General features: G+C 45.9%; 1 protein-coding gene across 4 annotated transcripts in view; it reads left to right on the top strand.

The window, feature by feature from the left end:
- Positions 1 to 17706, top strand: part of Stk32b (serine/threonine kinase 32B) — a 254592-nt gene that overhangs the window by 164351 nt on the left and 72535 nt on the right. For all 4 annotated transcript variants that reach the window (XM_059275781.1, XM_059275784.1, XM_059275783.1 and 1 more), the window contains one exon: positions 3405 to 3578. In XM_059275781.1, the coding sequence (XP_059131764.1) occupies positions 3405 to 3578 (174 nt within the window). The remainder of the gene's footprint in view (positions 1 to 3404; positions 3579 to 17706) is intronic.

Genomic DNA, 17706 nt, shown 5'->3' with positions numbered 1-17706 from the left:
AAGCCTGTGGTTCCCAGCCTCAGCTCCACAGGCATGTTTGGAGGCAGGCAGTTCTTTGTGATGTAGAGCTCAGCTCATAGATTACATGACTTTCAACAATGCAAGGTGACATCTACCAAGCGGGACTGAATGGTCCCAGCCAAACTTGATAGACATCAGATTAAAAAAAAATTCCTCCTTTGACTTGTTATGCCAGCTGGGTTAGTTCACATGGACATACTGTTTACCACATTAAGAACTCAGTGGGAGCCATTTCCATCTGGTTTCTGTACCAAGAAAAATGCGTGCCATTCGCTGTCCATTTCAAGATAGCCAAAAGAGATTATTTCTGCTTCTAACACAGAAGTGGCAGATGTTTGCAGTGACAGATGTATAAATACCCTAATTTGATCATTGTACATTGTCAAATGTTACATTGTAGCCTGTGAGTTAAGTGAAATTACAATTTAGTAAAAAGTGCATGCTTTTCCTAAACAGTTCATCTATTTCCCTGTCAACTTTGAGTTAGGACACAATCCATGTTTCTCTTTACACTGGGTTCTAGGGAGGCTTCATGCATTTTAGGTCCATTTCAGGCAAGCAAAAAGGATCTTTGGACATGAATTAGGGATGGTTTTGTCTACCTCTATTTTCTCAAATTTCTTTTTTTAATTTTTAAAAATTGTTTCATGAGTGTTTTGCCTGCATGTTTGGCTGTGCAGCACATGTGTGCAGTGCCCACAGAAGCCAGAAGAGGGCACCAGATGTCCTGGAACTGGAGGTACCGATAGCTGTTAACAGTCATGTGGGTACTGGGAATGGAGCCCAGGTCCTCTGGAAGAGCAGCCAGTTCTCTTAACTGCTGAGCCATCTCCCCAGCCCCCATCTTCTTAAGTTTCTTATTTGTTCTTTTTTTTTTTTAATTTTTAATCTTGTTGTGTTGTGAGTCTCATAAGTCATTTGCTCCTTTTAGGAGCAAAGTGGGAACTTAATATATTTAAAAAAATAATAATAATAATAAAGTCGTAACTAGGACAGTGGCTCAGTTGGTAAGAGCACTTGTTGTGTTAAGTAGGAAAGCCTGAGCTCGATCCCCAGAAACAGTGTAAAAAAAGCCATGTGTGGTGGTGCACACTTGTGATCTCAGCATGGGGGAGTGAAGAGTGGGAATCCCTGGGACTTGCGGGCCAGCCAGTCTAGCTGATCAGCAAACCTCAAAATAATGAGAGACCTTGTCTCAAAAACCAAGATAGATAGCACCCGAGGAACAACCCCTAAGGCTGATCTCTAGTTTTCATATGTATGTGCACACATGGCTACATGTGCCTGCACACACAATAATGACCATTGCCTTCTTCACACTGGCCTGCTCAGCAGCCAAGGTAGGATGAATAATGTCCTTACACCTTCCAGCTATCTTTGTGCTTGGAGGAGAACCTAATTATGCAGACTTCTCGGAAGGTCGGTGTCACTGTGTGAGAGCACACTCTCTCATCCGGCACCTTCATCATTTCCATGACAATATGCAGCATTGTGATGAAGGCATAATTCCCATTCTAGTGCAAGGAGGGGCACAGAGGACAATGACACAGAGCCACAGAACAGCACAAAAGCAGAGATGGATGGAAGGTCACTTTCTGCTCTCAGCAATAACTTTGAGTCTCCTTGGGAAAGCCGGGTCTGTGGCCCGGAGCAAAATATAGATCTGTAGCACGAAGCAGCTCAGGCTTGAATTATTGCTTAAATGATGTTCTCTTTGCATTTCAGTTGTCTCCTTTAGAACTTGCCCTGGTCTGCAAGCTTCCCCCAGAAAACCAACATCACTTCTCCTAAGGATTCTGCTAGAATGTGTAATGAGATTCCCTTTGACAGCCCAGCGGTGACTGGAGAGCACAGGGTGTGTGGGGCACGCTGGCTATTATGTGATGTTCCATGGTCCATCATCTACCAGAATGTAAATTGAGTTTACATGGGCACATGTTATCCTCTTCAGGCTCTGAAGGCCTTCCACACAATAGCAGATACACAGGAAAATGCACACACACACACACACACACACACACACACACACACACACAATCAGGTGGCTCTCTTAGTTCTGCTTGGTGTGAACGTGTTCCCAAAACTCTCGTGTTGGAAGTTTAATTCTCAGTTATGTGTTGATGGTATTCCCAAGCCAGGCCTTTGGGAAGTAATTAAAGGTTAAATGAGTTTGTGGATACAGCTGCTGTGATGGCACTAGTGGCTTCATAAGAAGAGGGAAATGACAGCTGCCTGCCAGCTCTGTACTTACTGGGATAGCATGGTCTGTCGTGCCTCATGCTGTGAGACCGTCCCTGAAGGTACCTGAGCATTCTCACATCGTATGTGCTGGCTCTTCTATCCTCCTGTTTAAAAATGAGTTCAAGAAGTTTCCTCTCGGTTCAGAGAAAAAAACAAAGATAAAATTAAATACTACTTGAAGACCTAAAGTCTTGAAAAGAAATCAAGATATTTCCTGCTCACATTCTGTGGCCAGCTGGGCCTCACCGAGTCGTCCTTCTGCTTCCTGTGGGGTTAGCTAGAGCATCCTCACACCCAGGATGGTTCATACACGGCTGGTCTTGGTGTTAGCTGTCAGTGAGAACTTGGTTGCAATCACTGGCTAGTGAGTATTGAGTTGGGATCTGGCCGGATTCTGAGAGCCAAGAGCAAAAGCTGCTGGTTGCCTTAAATGCCTGGACTTGAGTTATAGAGCATCGCTGTGGTCAGGGGTCCTGGGAATGAACTCCCTGTGGGAAGCAGTGGCATGTGCAGAGGATGTGGGGATTGCTGGGGAGAAGAACTCCTCTTCGGAGCTGGGGACTACAAATCCTGACAGCACGTGTTAATCAGTTTCCCATTGCTGTGACAAAATGCCTGAGCTGGTCAACTTTAAAGGAAGAAAGGTTTAATATTGGCTTAGTGGTTCAGAGACCTCAGTCTGTGGTTGCAAGGCTGTTTTAATGGTGTAACATCCTTCCATTTGGTTCCACTTCCTAAGGTTCCACCATCTTCCAATCATGCCACAGGCTGGCCACCAAGCCCCCAACACATGGGGGAACCTCCCAGGTACATGTTATAACAGCGTGGGGTTAAAGCCTAAGCTAAAACCAGCTGCGATAACATAGGAAAGTCCAGGCAGTTAAGTGGCTGTCTTCTGTCTGCCAGATGGGGGATTAATGTTGGAACTCAAACCTGCCTTAATGAAGACATGAAATGACCCCATAGTGCAGAGGCAGTGTGGGATTAGAAAACCTTCTGCCCGTTCACCTCCCACAGCATCATGACGTAGTTGATATCAGCATCCTTCTGGGCCCCGGTCTGCCTTACTGTAAAGTGGAGTGTTGGCCCTGAGGATATTAGCGATGCTTCCATCCCTAACCTGTGTCCCTCTGTGTTCCTAGGTACTCCTTCCAGGATGAGGAAGACATGTTCATGGTGGTGGATCTGCTGCTGGGCGGAGACCTGCGCTACCACCTACAGCAGAATGTGCACTTCACAGAGGGAGCTGTGAAACTGTACATCTGTGAGCTGGCCCTGGCCCTGGAGTACCTACAGAGGTACCACATAATCCACAGGTAACACTGCCAGGAGGAGGGATGTGAAGGGTGGCCGTGGTAGAAGAGAACTTGGCCTGGTGTGGCTTAGAAGCTGCAGTGTTGGGGACAACAGAAGGCTGAACGGCTTTGATGCTGTCTGTCCATTCCCAACAGACAGCAGAGCACCATGTTGCCTGAGTGGAGATGGACCATGACCACTGTCTGTCCACCATTCTGTACCATCGGGAGAGTGTAAGGCTGGCAGCTGGTCTTGGCTTCTCTATCCAAAGGTGTTTGGGGGTGACTTCAAGAGAATGTGGCTGAGACTGGAGGAGAGATTGTGACATCAGGGGTTGCCTGGGACCCCTTAGAATCTAGCTCAGAGTTCTCAAGCCCCTCTCATTCCACATCCATTCCCAGCTGGATGTGTAACACCAGCTGGATGTGACACCCAGGAAGACTGTCCACGTGAGCATCACACTCCAAACGATCAAGTGGAAAAAGTGAAGAACAAATGTACTCTGGAAACATCAGGTCCGCAAGGAGGCAGCTTTGTCCTCCTGAGCTGGGAGTGATGAGTGCACCCTTCTTTCTGTCCTTTGAAATCAGCGCTGTGTGTTTCAGAGTCTTTCTTCCTCTTGGGCAGTCGCTGCTGTCTTGGGCTTTAGGTAAAAGCTTGCCATGTCTGCCTCTGTGGGGGACCCTAATCTCCCTGCCTGTCCCCAGGAAGTGGAGTTTGTTTGCCAAAGCAGCAGTTCCCGGAGGGGCTCAGGACAGCCGTGGTTGAATTCATTTTGTCGTCTTATGGTCACGGGAGGAAGTGGAGGAGGGGCTTTAACTGTGGTCACCTGTGGTCACACTGTGTCCTTATGATGCTCCTCTAACTTAGGAAGTTTTAGTTAAAAACCTGGAAGAGGCAAGGACTTGGACTTCTTGGTCATGAAGGCAGATTAAACACTCCTCCTACCCTCCCAACCCCCCCCACAGGAGCCCCCACCCCACCCTAACACACACATCTCTCTTCATGCCCCTGCCCCCGTTTTTGGCTTTTTTGAGACAAGGTTTCTCTGTGTAGTCCTGGCTGTCCTGGAAATCACTCTGTAGACCAGGTTGGTCTCAAACTCACAAGAGATCCACCTGCCTCTGCCTCCCAAGTGCTGGGATTAAAGGTGTGCACCACCACCACCCAGCTACATTTTTTCCCTTTTAAAATCCCAATTAAATGACAAGAAGGAATGATTGTTGTTTGTTTGTTTTTAATGACAAATTTATAAGGATGGAAAAAACTGACAAGACTGTCACAAGGGACTAGAGAGCCAGGAAGATGTGGAGAGATAAAGGACACAGGACAGTAGATACAAAAATTAAGCTGTAATTCTCAGGGAGTCAAAACTGCTGGACACTACAGAATCCCCACAATGCTCAGCCGTCCACAGCAATGTCTATGGAAGGAGGCGAGGGGAGAAAACAAGGCTGGTAACCTCCGGGAAGTACTGAGGATCAGGGAGCCTTGGTTAGCACAGTGGCTCTCACTTCTGACCAGGCAACCAACTGAAGGTGAGTCCCAAGAAGAGAGTAGCAGGGAGGAGCTGGGCCGATCCACGTGCCCATGTGCAATCCTGCCATCATAGGGCAGCAAGATCTCCTAGATGTACACCAAATGCTGAAAGAGAATTCTGCCTGTCCAGTAGGGGTAGCCGGATGCTGCTGTGCCCTTCATTCCCCAAGCAGGAAACGCCAGTGACTTCAGTGGGAATGGATTGAGCCAGGAGGAGATATTGTGACCTCAGAGGTTGCCTGGGATACCTTAGACTCTTAGAGTCCTTAAGCCTCACCCACTCCTCATTAGTTCCCAGCTGGATCCTAACAAGGAAGGGTTATCAGATGTCTGGGGAAATCTTCCAGTGTTACAATCTGAGCATCAAGTGGAAGGCACGTGAGATGGCTGGCTAGGTAAAGGTGCCTTCTGCTAACCTACAATCTGAGTTCAGTTTTAAGAACCCAGATGGTATCAGGAGAAAATGAACTCCCTCCCTCTCTGTCTCTCTGTCTCTCCCCCCACCTCTCTCTTTCTCTCTCTCTCTCTCTCTCTCTCTCTCTCTCTCTCTCTCTCTCTCTCTCTCTCACACACACACACACACACACACACACTCGTGAATAAATAAAATTAAAAAGAAAAATAACAAGCAAATAGGAAAAAAGTTAAGAGTAAACAGGGGTTCTAAAAACATCAAAGCAACTATAACCAATATTCTAGATAATACAGTATTTTCCATGTGTATTTTTTAAAATTCAGAGGTATTTAAAGTCTCTGGAATTGAGTTGGTGAGAAAATAAATTTATTTTTTAAAACTCATTGATAAAAAAAGTAAGACAGTTATCCAATCTAGGGACAGCCTAGGGGCAGCATTCCATGGGCACTGTAGCTCACTGCATTTCTGCATTTGATGACTCATCAGAAGCACCTGAAAAGTGAGCTAACCTAAATACAGCACTCTTTTGAGGACTGGTAGGACCGCTCAGTGGGTGGGGTACCTGCTTCCAGGTCTGAGGACCTGACTTTAGTGTCCAGGACCCACATGGGACAAGGAGAAAATTGGCTCCTGAAAGTTCTCTGATGTACACACACACACACACACACACACACACACACACGCACACGCACGCACACAAACACACACACACACACAGCATGCATGCCTGTGTACACATGCACACACATGTAAATTTTTAAAAAATGCCAGGTTCTGTGGCACATACCTTTAATCCCACTCAGGAGGCAGAGACCAGCCTGGTTTACACAGCCAGGAAGGGCTACAAAGTGAGACCCAGTCCCAAATATTGCTAATACTAATTAAAACTAATACTACTTCATCAAGAAAACAGGAAAGATGAGTGTGTCTGAAGGACTGAGAAGAAAGCCCTTCAAAAGCGCATCCTCAGTAGTAGAAGGCAGCGGCAGCCAGAGGTGTGAAACCTTGAAGGCAGAGGAGTTTATCCGCACAGGAGTACTAGAGATTAATCACTGAGGGCTATGGTGTAAGAATTTCATCATACTAGCTTTTGAATGTGGTGGTTCTGGGGTCTGTGTCTGAGCACTCCACTTTTGATAAAGGCTGCTGGGGTGGACATACCTCTGTTGACTGACCAGGCGTCTTTGATGATAACAAGAGGAATTTCTTTGTTTTGTGTTTTGGAGATAATCCCACTGTGTAGTACAAGCTAACCTTGAACTTATGATCCTCCTGCCTCGGGCTCCTCAGTGCTGGGACTGCAGGCATGCAGACCTGCACCACCACTCCATGCTCAAGGAAAGAGCTCCTACACACAATGTTTGGGAATTCTTAAAATCGTTTCTTGTACTCATTGTGTGGAGTAAGTGATCTCTTCTTCCCAAATCTGCACAGAGTCTCGGGGACACTGAGAACATAGATCCTGAAGTCCCAGAGTGGGACAGGAGCAGGTAAAACAGAGAACAGGACTGTCTCATTCCAACCCTACTGAGCTTCATGAAGACTCCCCGCCCCCCCCCCCCAACTGCTCCCAAGAGAGCAGAGCAGCAGTCACTCCATTGAGTGCCCACAGTGACCCTGCTCACACCTTAGGGAGGGCTCTCCCCTGGTGGCCTTTGGGGACAGAAGATGAATAATAGAAGTTTAAGTTCCCAGGAGCCAACATTCAGTGTTATTCCAATACAGGTCCTGAAGCACAGCTGGTATTTAATAAATGCATACACTTTGAGTGAATGACCTAAGGAGACCTGAGGAATTGAAATCGTTTGCTCAGGCAGAGGATTTTCTCCCTGGCAGGCTCCTCAGTAAACCAAATACTGGGTCCCAATCAGTCAGTCAGCGGGTATTTAACAGCACTTTCTGTGGGCCAGATAGTGTACTGGAAATGCATACACTCATAAATGCGTGGCCTCCTTCTGTACTGAGACATCCCTGAGTGCTCCCTGGGCACCCCCGGGCTCAGAGCAGTCTCCTTTGGTTCATAAGTGTTCTCCTGAAGCCAGCTCATGATCCTAAGACACCGACAAGGAGGGTAAGATTTGGCTGTGAGGATTAAGCACACTTTGGAGAAGGGAGGATGCCTTCAGTGTGCTTTACCTACGTGGAAAAGAGGGCATTTGCTGGTGTGAAGCATTCCAGAGAAGCGTTCTCTGAACAGCCTGAATGTGTGCTTGCTCGTGGTAGCAGAAGTCATGGCAAGCTGGCCTCTGGACAGACATCTGTAAGAATCAAGCCCCTTTTGCATATTCACTGGCCTTGACCCGCAAAGTTCACTTAGCAGAATGGAGTCCGAAGGCTCCAGCCCTGCTTGCCTCAAACCGAGGGCTGTTTGGCACAGCGCCACTTACAATAACCACTCATTTGGGAGTAACCCAAGGAGAACACTGCCGAGTAGTATGCTCACCCTTTTAAGAGACCGTGAGATTCGGGTGCACCGGTGGATGATGCTTAATCGTTTTATACAATTCAGAGAAGATTACAGCTTATCAATTGCTTGGCTATGTAAAGAAAAGCCTGCCGGCTGAAGCGGAGAGCGCCAGGAGCCGCTTCCCGGTGCGTCAGGATTGGAGGGAGATTTTGTGCGGTTTCCCTGCCCTGCCTCTTCGATTTTGAACTTCACTTTAATGAGTTGTCATCTCTCCGGTGGAGCGGAGCAAAATGAGCCTTCCTGCTCAAAGAGAAGTGAAATCTTTAGACATCAACGGCATGGCTGGCATGTGACCGCTTTGGCTTTGCCAGCTGGGACTGCGCAGCCTCTCTCTGTCTCCATTTTGCTGTCTTTGAAGCGGGCTTCTGAGAGGGCAGGATGCAATGTTTAATGAAGACCACGTGCCACATTTTGCATAGATTTTCCTGAGTCCTCAATAAGATCAGTGATAAACACAGGAGAATCCTCCTATTCGGTGTCTCCGGCTGCGAGGAAAGCCACACTGGGAGTGTACCTCACTCCAGGTCAGAATGGTGGTCACTAGAAAACAAATAATAAAGGGCATGGCATGAGGCTGTGGTCAGGAAGGAGAGAGAAAGACAACAGGGAAACCCTTACACACTGTCAGTAGGAATGTACTTTAGTCCAGCCGTTACAAATATCAGGGCAGAGGCTCCTCAAAAACTAGAATTAGATCTACCATGTGGTTGAGCCATTCTATGCCTGGGCACACCTTGGGAGGTACTTAAACTCCCAAGTTTATTGTTGTGCTGTTCACAGTAGCCAAGAAGTAAAGCCAGCCTACATGTTCATCACCAAAGGAATGGGTAGATGAATGGAATTTATTCAGCTGTGAAACAGAACTGCCATTCACAGGAGAGAGAGGCAACTGGAAATTGTCATGCAGAATGAATCAAGCTGGACTTGGTGTTGCAGGTCCCGCTCAGATTTTCTACAAATACAAAACAGCATATATGTGTATAGACTATGGAAGTGAAGCAAAATTGTCTAGAAGAACAGGGGACTAGGGAGGGAAAGAAGAGAAAAAGGAAGAGTGGGGAATGGGAAGATTATATTATGTTTAAAAATATTCTTATGAAACCCACCCATGTGTGCTATTAATACCTCCCATAAGAAACAACAATAATACAATAATTCATCAACATTAAACAAATGTTGTTGAATGACCTGTTTTTATAGCCTTAGTAGCTCATTTCCTCTCCCACAATTGTACTAAAACTAAGTGTCCAATCATGACGATTAAGACCTCCCCTTAGTTATTCCTGATTATCTGTTGTTTGAAGTCATAGTAGTTTTTTAAAAAATCATGTATATAAAAATGAGGTCCTGTGGACTGTCATTTAGGATGGCGATTCCAATTGTATTTCAAGGGTAACTTATTTCAAAGTGCAGGGTTACAATTCCTTTGTTCCTGGCCAGCATTCTGAAGATTTATGGCTTCGTGAGGACTGAGGAGTGAGATACACGAGAATCCAATTTATCCTTAGAAGGGTTGTCCCGTCCCCTGGGTACAAATTGTATCTGCAATTCAGTAGAGAGTGTTTATGTTAGATAATAAATTTTTGAAATAGGGCAGGTCTCAACTTCATGACAAAGGACGTGGGTGAAATCTGGGAGCAGAAAAACAGATCTCTGCAAAAGCCCAATGAATTAGAAGGTAATTCACAAGAAGATGTTCTGAAGGAAGACAGAGAATGAGGTGGCCAGAAAGCAGGTCAGCATTTTCTGAAATGTCAGCGTGCTGCGAGAACACAATTCTAAAGCTTTATTTCTGTGATCGCCCCATGGATGAAGCCTTCTCTGAGTAGAATCTTCTACATCTTTATACTTGCCATTCAACACACCGTGATGGGGAAATCTTAAAGCTTAGGAATTAAGACAGAGACGGTTAGACTCCCCCCCAAAAATAAAAATGTACACTTGAGAAAATACAGCTTTTAAGGGATAATTCCAGAGGCTATTCAAAATAATTGCCATATTGAAGCCCTTACAACCACTTGCCAGGACATACATGTCTGTAGGAGCACATGTGTACACGCTTGTGGCATCATGCATACAATTTGAGGCAGCCTCTCACACCTCCATGTTAAAAGGGGGGAATGCAAGGATGAGATAAATGTGGATCATAAGAGTTGAGGGGGGCAATGTGCTCTTAACGGTCTAAGATGTGGGGTGTTATATATGCATACCACTTGCCTAGGCTGATGGAAAAACCAGTCTTGGAGCTATGAGGAACATTTTGACTAGTGAAGTTGGTAGCAGATGCTTTCCAAAGTGAAGAAATGGTTCAGTAGTGGGGTTGGCAGGTCCTTGGACCAATGAGTGTTTTCTTATACTTACTTCAAGCCATCTTATGCAGAACCTTGGGTTCAAGGTCACCAAGTGTGGGCTTCAGCTTGTAAGAACTGTCACAAGGGTGGTTGAAGGCATTTTCCAAATCAGAAAAAGGCTGGGAGGAGGAAAGTAGAAACTTGTAAATATTTTCATGTTTAAAACTTGGCAATTCCTAAAATGGAGCTTGGCATTATTTCCCTTGTGCTGGACCTGGCATCCTGTCCAGTGACAGAAAAGCTGAGGTGTTCATCCACACATCTCTTTGTCCAGCCAGCCATACATTCACTCATCTACCCATCTCTCTATCCATCCATTCATCCCATCTATCCATCCATTTATCCATCGATGCTTCCATCCATCTATCCATCTACCCATCCATCTAATAATCTACCCATCCATCCACTCTTCTCTCTATTTATCCATCCACCCATCTACTCATCTACCTACCCAAGTATCCATCCATATATCTAGGCATCCATCCATCAATTTAGCCATCCATGTATCCATCTATCCATCTATTCATACATGCATCTTCCTATCTACTCATCTATTCATCCATCCATCCACCTATCTATCCACTCATGAATATATTTGTCTACTTAATAGTGGCTTACCAGAAACCTATCCCATGCCAGGCTAACAATGCAGAAATAAACAATGATCAGATTCCTGCCTCCTTGGTGAATATACTCTTGTAGAAGGAGAGAGACAAGAAACCCAGATATGTCTACACTATCTCAAGTGCTAATACATGCTAAGGAATTCATAGTGATGGAAAGCTCATAAATGGAGGTCTGGTTTGTTTATAGAAAGCTTTCAGAGCATTGAGGTAGGGACACGTGGGTTGAAAGCTGGAGGAATGGGAGATGAGGTATGTTGCTCTGGGATCAATGTTTCTGGACAGCCTTGTGGAGGTTCCAGGATGGAAGTTTGCCTGGTATGTTTCAGTGACAATGAAAACACCAGAATGGCTAGAGCAGCAGGTGTGAACAGAGAGTGGAGTGGGCCAGGCAGCATGGGGGAGGTGAGCTAGATGGTAATAGGATTTATCACCTCAGCTTCTACCCTGAAGAGCAGAAAGCTGTTGCTAGGTTTCCACAGAGGAGTGGTGTGATTAGATCTATGCTTGCAATATGGTTTCGTGCTGGCTGCCTCTCATGGCCTTATTCAGACTGCTGTGTGAAAAATGGACTATAGGCAGAAAGAGAGGGACGCCCCTTCTACCTTGGTAAAGAGAAGGCAAAGAGTCCTGCTGGAGATCAGAAGAACCTTCCTGGGGAACCAGAGATAACTAGCTCCCAACACTTTTTGATCAAATACACCACAGTTCAGTTACCTGGAAAGGAAGACCTGAAGGGGGCACTGTGAGTTGCCCAATCCAAGGCCACATTATCGGGTAACAGAACTGAGGCAGAACTACAATAGCCTTCAAAGCTTGCTATGTCCAGGGTGAGGAAATTGAATAGGAAGACAATAAGAGCATGGTGACTCTCTAGTAATTGGAGATGGGGTGGGGTGGGGACCTCACCAATGCAGGAAGCCCAGGGTCTGTTTCAGAGATGTTCATTTGGTGGTTCCATGACTGGCTAGAGAATGGAGCTGCATAAGGACTTCAGATCTCCAGAACCCACATATAAAAGTTCAGCATGGGGCATGCTTGCAATCCCAGTCCTGGGAAGATGGAACTGAGCCTGCTAGCCAGCCAGCCTAGCCAAATCAGAGGTCTTGGTGAGAGACCCTGTCTCAAAGCTCAAGGTGAGAGGCCAGGGAGATAACTCCAAGGGTAAAACACTTGTGCACAAATCCTGAAGACTGGAGTACAGATGCCCAGCACCCATGTAAGAAGCCATGTAAGTGGGGGTAGTCTGCCTATAGTTCCAGAGACCAGGAGGTAGAGAGAGGATTGCCAGAACAAGTTGGTTTGCTAGATCAACCAAATCAGAAGTCTCTGGGTTCAGTGAAGAGACCATGCCTTGGTTAAATATAGAGAATACTCAAGAAAGACATGCAATATCAATCTTGTCACCCACATACATGAACATACACATGCACCCACATTCATGAGAATACACACACCCAAAGAACATGGGTTTGCCCTACTTGGTTCTATGATTGTCTCTACTATGGGACTAAGAATCTAGGTTCTTGATGGGGTGTCTCTTCAGAGATTCAAGACTGTGGTAGCTTGAATATAATTATCCCATAAGCTCATAGAGAGTGACACTATTAGGAGGTGTGGCTTTTATGGAGTACATATGGCCTCAATAGAGGAAGTGCATTCCTGGAATGGGGTGGGGCACTTGGAGGTTTCGTATGCTCAAGATACCTCCCAGTGTCACAGTCTACTTCCTGTTGCCTTATGATCAAGAAGTAGCCAGCACCATGTCTGCCTGAACACCACCAAGCTTCCCACTATGATGATAACGGACTGCACCTCTGAACTGTAAGAAAGCCCCCCCAATTAAATGTTTTCTTTTATAAGAGTTGCTGTGGTTGTGATGTCTTTTTACAGCAATAGAAACTCTGGCTAGGATACAGACTTTGTACTTTAGTGGCACACTGAAGCTTAGTGCTAAAATCATGACCTTAGCTGGCTGCAGCACCTACCCTGAGATTTTGAGACCAAGACAAAATGATATGCTTTCCAGGATTGTGAAGGGTGAAGTATGTCATAGTAGCACTCTTCTCTCGGGCCAAGAGTTGTGGGAGTAGAAGCAGTCCTAAGCCTCGCCAGTGTGACTGTCCCTTTGTTGCAATATTAATTGATGTTCTTGCTAACTGTGGCACATGTTAGCTGTGGATTTTGCTGGGTGAGATTCGTCCCTTTAAAGTGCTCACCCTGTTATTTAACATAGAAGAATTCAATTTTCATAACTAATTAGATAATCATCATTACTACAGAGCCAAATCATATTACTAAGGAAATATTCACATGCAATGAGACATTTCCCCAAAGAATCTCTCCTCCTCTCTCTATGCCTATGGCTTAAGCAGGGGCTCTCTCTCTATTCACATGAATTAACAGGACAGACCAGCTCAGCCCTTGCTACACACATCCTCCTCACTCAAAACTGAACTCTAACACTTTGATTCCTAAAATGTCACTCACTCACTCCCCAGTGTTTATGAGGTAAAACTAGAATGCCTTGGCCCTGTCTCCCAAAGGATGTCAGGATGACCTCCAGTTTCCTTCTTACCTTCTGATCCCATTAAACTACCAGAAAACAATTTGCTGCAGTTGTTTGGCGAATTCAAGAGAGTAGGAACTTGACTGAAGCAAGCTTACTAAAAGAGCTTTTTATTTCATAAAAAAGAAAAAGAAAAGGAGAAAAACTTGATCTAAAACATTTCCTGACCCTTCTAAGAAACAGTGATGAAATAGCACCAAGAATGAAACATAAAATTATACATAATCAGCTTTAATTTTAATCTAAATAACAGTTTTAAAAATTATTTCATATATGGCCCTCCAGGTACCAGGATTTCAGAGTTACAGGATTGTCCTTATAAACATGAGCATCATAGCTCCACCTCACAGGACCATAGTTTGGTGGCTTGCTGCCACTGCTGAGCTTCTGGGGAGATGCTTGCATGGTGCTTACTGACTTGGGGAAAGAGCAAAATTAGAATTCCATGCCAGACACAGTCCTGCCATCTGAGCACTTGGGAGGCTGGGGTAAGTATTATGAATTCAAGGATAGCCTGGGCTACATAGTGAGACCCTGTCTCAAAAAGCAAAGATACAGAATAAAGCAATTCAAAATCCAGGTACAGTATTTACTGCTGTGGGTTGCTTTTGTACTGCCATGAAGCTGAAAGGAGCTCAGGGCAATCAGGTCATTGTAAACATCAGGGGGTTGACAACACATGGATTTTATAGACAGAAGTGTGAAACAGAAAGAAGATGGGTGTTCCTCTGCCTTCATTTTTAACACCATCATCATAGATGTCATTTCCCTAGACAGCAGCATTTTGAGAACTTGCCCTCACTCAAAGGCTAGTCTCAGCTGTCTGAATATTCTTAGTTTTTGTCTGTGAGCCACCTTAGGAGGTAACAACACCAGGCTCTCAGTGTTAGAGATGATGTCCAGTGAGTGTCCGGTGCTGTCTATCCACACAGCAGAGCAGTGGAAGATTTAGCGGAAGCATCATTCCAATCAGCACTCTCCTCCAGTGACTGTCCACCTTGTGAAACTAAGGGCATGTGCAATTGTCTTCACTCCCTAGTCACATACACTGTGAAAAATAAAAATCAAATTTGAGTAGGAATAGAAAGACAGTTTAGAAAGTCGCCATATCTGATATTTTGCACCCAAGATATCGAGAGCAAAAGAGAGAGTTCATGAGAGAGTTTTGAATATCTCTGCAGCTCCTTTGGCAAACAAATTCCCAGTGAGCCATCAGCAACGTTACCATCAGCCTCACACTGCCCTGTGCCCAGCTGGGCAACCACAAGCCAATGGGGGTCTTCTTTTCCACTAAATTCATACCTCTACCCCAGAGAAGATTCCGACTGGTTCTTCTGGGGTCACATGTTCATCCCAGAGCGAGCACCAACCTCGCTGTCATGATGTGCCCCAAATGAATTCCTCTGTATTCCTATCTAGACATCAGAAACCACAGACCCACACTTCAGTGGGCTGAACCCCATGGAGGCCTTGTAGGACAACAGTGAATGTGGAGGGAGTTCCCACAACACCCAGAGGAAGAGGTCACGAAATCACAGTAAGCATAAAAACAGTCCTCCCAGTCATCACCTACACATGTACCTCTAAGTGTCCCCGTGTTGAGAGTCCTCTCAATCACTTATATCAATTCTTCCTGGAAAGTAAAATAGAGATTTCAAGAGGAAGCCTCCCCCAAACTCTCCTAAGCAATACCATCTCCCTCTCTCCCTTCTGTATTTCTACTGAGCCTTGCATACATCTAGAAAATTAAATATTTACATATGTGACTCCTACCTCAGACCACAGGTAGAACTATTTGTGCATTCTATTCACCAGCACTAAACGCTGCCTGGCACACAGTAATTTCTAGATATTTCTAGAAATGAGTTCATTTTGGTGAAGGAAAAAAAAAAAAAACCACAACTCTGTTTCCTCTAAATGAAATTCTGAATACTACTTACTTGCATTTTAAAACTTCTTAGCTTTCCCTGGCTCCTTGTACTCACCTGCATGGTTAAGATGCCCCACACCCACTGTTCCATGGGGGAAGGGGAGGAGCTGTGGGGCAGGAGAGATTTTTATGTGTGAAAAATCTCAGCTCAAAGCATGAAAATGCACGTTCTGGTGGTGAGTGGAAGTAAGTGGAACTTCTCAACATTTCTTGTGGTGGATTGAAAAGTTAAGAGGAGCTTATTGTCAATGTGGATATTACTCATTTTCCAAAAGGGACTGATTAGTGAGTCACTGGAACTCGAGTGCGTGTTTGCCCATCTCTAACGTGAGCTACTGGGACTCAAACTGCTGAGGACCGGGACTTTCCCGGGCAGATTCAGAGGAAGCTGGTTTAGAAGCTGAGTCAGCCTTGCACCCTCATCAATTTGTTTGCAGAAAGTGTGGGAGGGCAGCCACTGTTGGCAGACTCTTAATGTGCCCCACCTAGGTTTGTTTCCGTGAGATGCGCGTACAGGGGGCTGAGGGGATGGATTCATCAGTAAAGTGCTTGATGCAGAAGAAGCATGAGAACCAGAGTTCAGATCCTCAGGACCTATGTAAAATGCAGGCATTGCCTGTAATGTTGACACTTGGGGAGGGAACACAGGAGGATCCCTGGGGCTCATTGGTCAGTCAGTGTAGCCCAGCCAGTGAACGCCAGTGTCAGGGAGGGACCCTGTCCCCAAAAAGTAGATGAGTGACTAAGGAAAATAACCAATGTCAACCTCTGACCTCTGCTTTGCATGTCCACACATGTGCCTGTACATGCACACACACACACACACACACACACACACACACACACACACACACACACGCACACACACACGCACACACGCACACACATGATGGTGTTCACAGGCCACATTCATTTCCGATGAGCCTGAGGAACTTATTAGTGGAAAGCAAGTGTGAGCATCTCGTTGCAGGGAGCAGGTCCTGATGAGGCACACTCTAGCCCTTCTCACAGTGGAAACCCACCTCGATTCCCTCTGTCCTGATCTACTTTCCTTCCCTAGCCCCAGCATTTCTGTGAAGACTAGTAAGAGAAAGGACGCACACTGGTACTGAGATGCAGGTGTGTCCCAGCACAGCTCAGCCCCTGTTCCCTCCCCCTCCTCCTACTGTCCTGGGGAGTGACCAGAAAGACAGAAGAGTGAGCTATTCATCAACGGGCTGGAGCAGGACCCTGGCATTTGCTCTCTGTGTCACAGGAACAAGCCTATTGATCTCTTGGACTCTTGTTTTCTTCCTTGTAAAGTGGAATGAGCACACAGCACACCCCAGGTGACAGCCCAGGGAGGTGAGGTGACACACAAAGAAAGAGAGTGCCTTTGAAGACCAAAGCAACATGGTAGTGAAGGGAGAAGCGCAGTCAGCCCAGTCACCTGACCCCATGTGATGGCTACAGCAGCTGTTGACATATCTGACCTCCCAGTGGCCTCTAAAATTACTTGTAACCAACAGGAACACTTGGCACTTTATGCAGATGGCACGGGTCCAAATTCTGACCTTGTCTCTGTGTAAGTTGATGTCAGGTTCCTTGTCTGCAAAGTCTGAAAAGCAAAGGTGATTCAACAGTATCGTTGGTGGTCTGGAGGTAGCTGCCAATCACATGCCCACTGCACCCCAAGGTTCTATAAGTCTGTGACCCTCACCTGGCCCTGTCAGACCTGCTCACCCAAACCACTCCATTGTGCATCTGTGCGCACTGGGGACCTGAGAGGATGAGGATAAGAACTAACTGGGAGAGCTTGAATCCACAGGTGCCCAAGCCAATGTTCCATGCTCCCCCTTCATGCCACATCTAGTTTTTAATTTCAGAAGAAAAGTAGGTGACCCTTCTTCCCTGGAAAGCATTCCTCTTTTCCCTAGGAATGAGGCTGAAATAGAACTGTAATACACAGCTTGACCGGACCGTGAAGATGGTTTCATCAAAGTGGTATGAGAGGCCATTTACTCTCAAGATCAGGAAATACCACAGGCTCCTGGAGGAAAGCTCTTTGTATGGCATTTGATTGGCTGAAAGGCAGGGTAAAGGTGCCAAAACTGTGCCCTCCAAGGGCAAAGCTGAAACCAATGGGAGGGGTATGTGGAGTGATGGAGAAACTGGCTTATGCAGTGAAGGATCTAGAGACATCCATCTGGTTGAACAACAGCCTCTGCCGTACAGCACCCCAACTCAAGAGAAGATGTAGGGTCCTCGTGGGAGA

The sequence above is a fragment of the Peromyscus eremicus genome, chromosome 10 (genome assembly GCF_949786415.1).
Source record: "Peromyscus eremicus chromosome 10, PerEre_H2_v1, whole genome shotgun sequence".
Lineage (NCBI taxonomy): Eukaryota > Metazoa > Chordata > Mammalia > Rodentia > Cricetidae > Peromyscus > Peromyscus eremicus.
The sequence above is the reverse complement of the archived record's forward strand: the minus strand, read 5'-3'. Positions and strand labels throughout refer to the sequence as shown.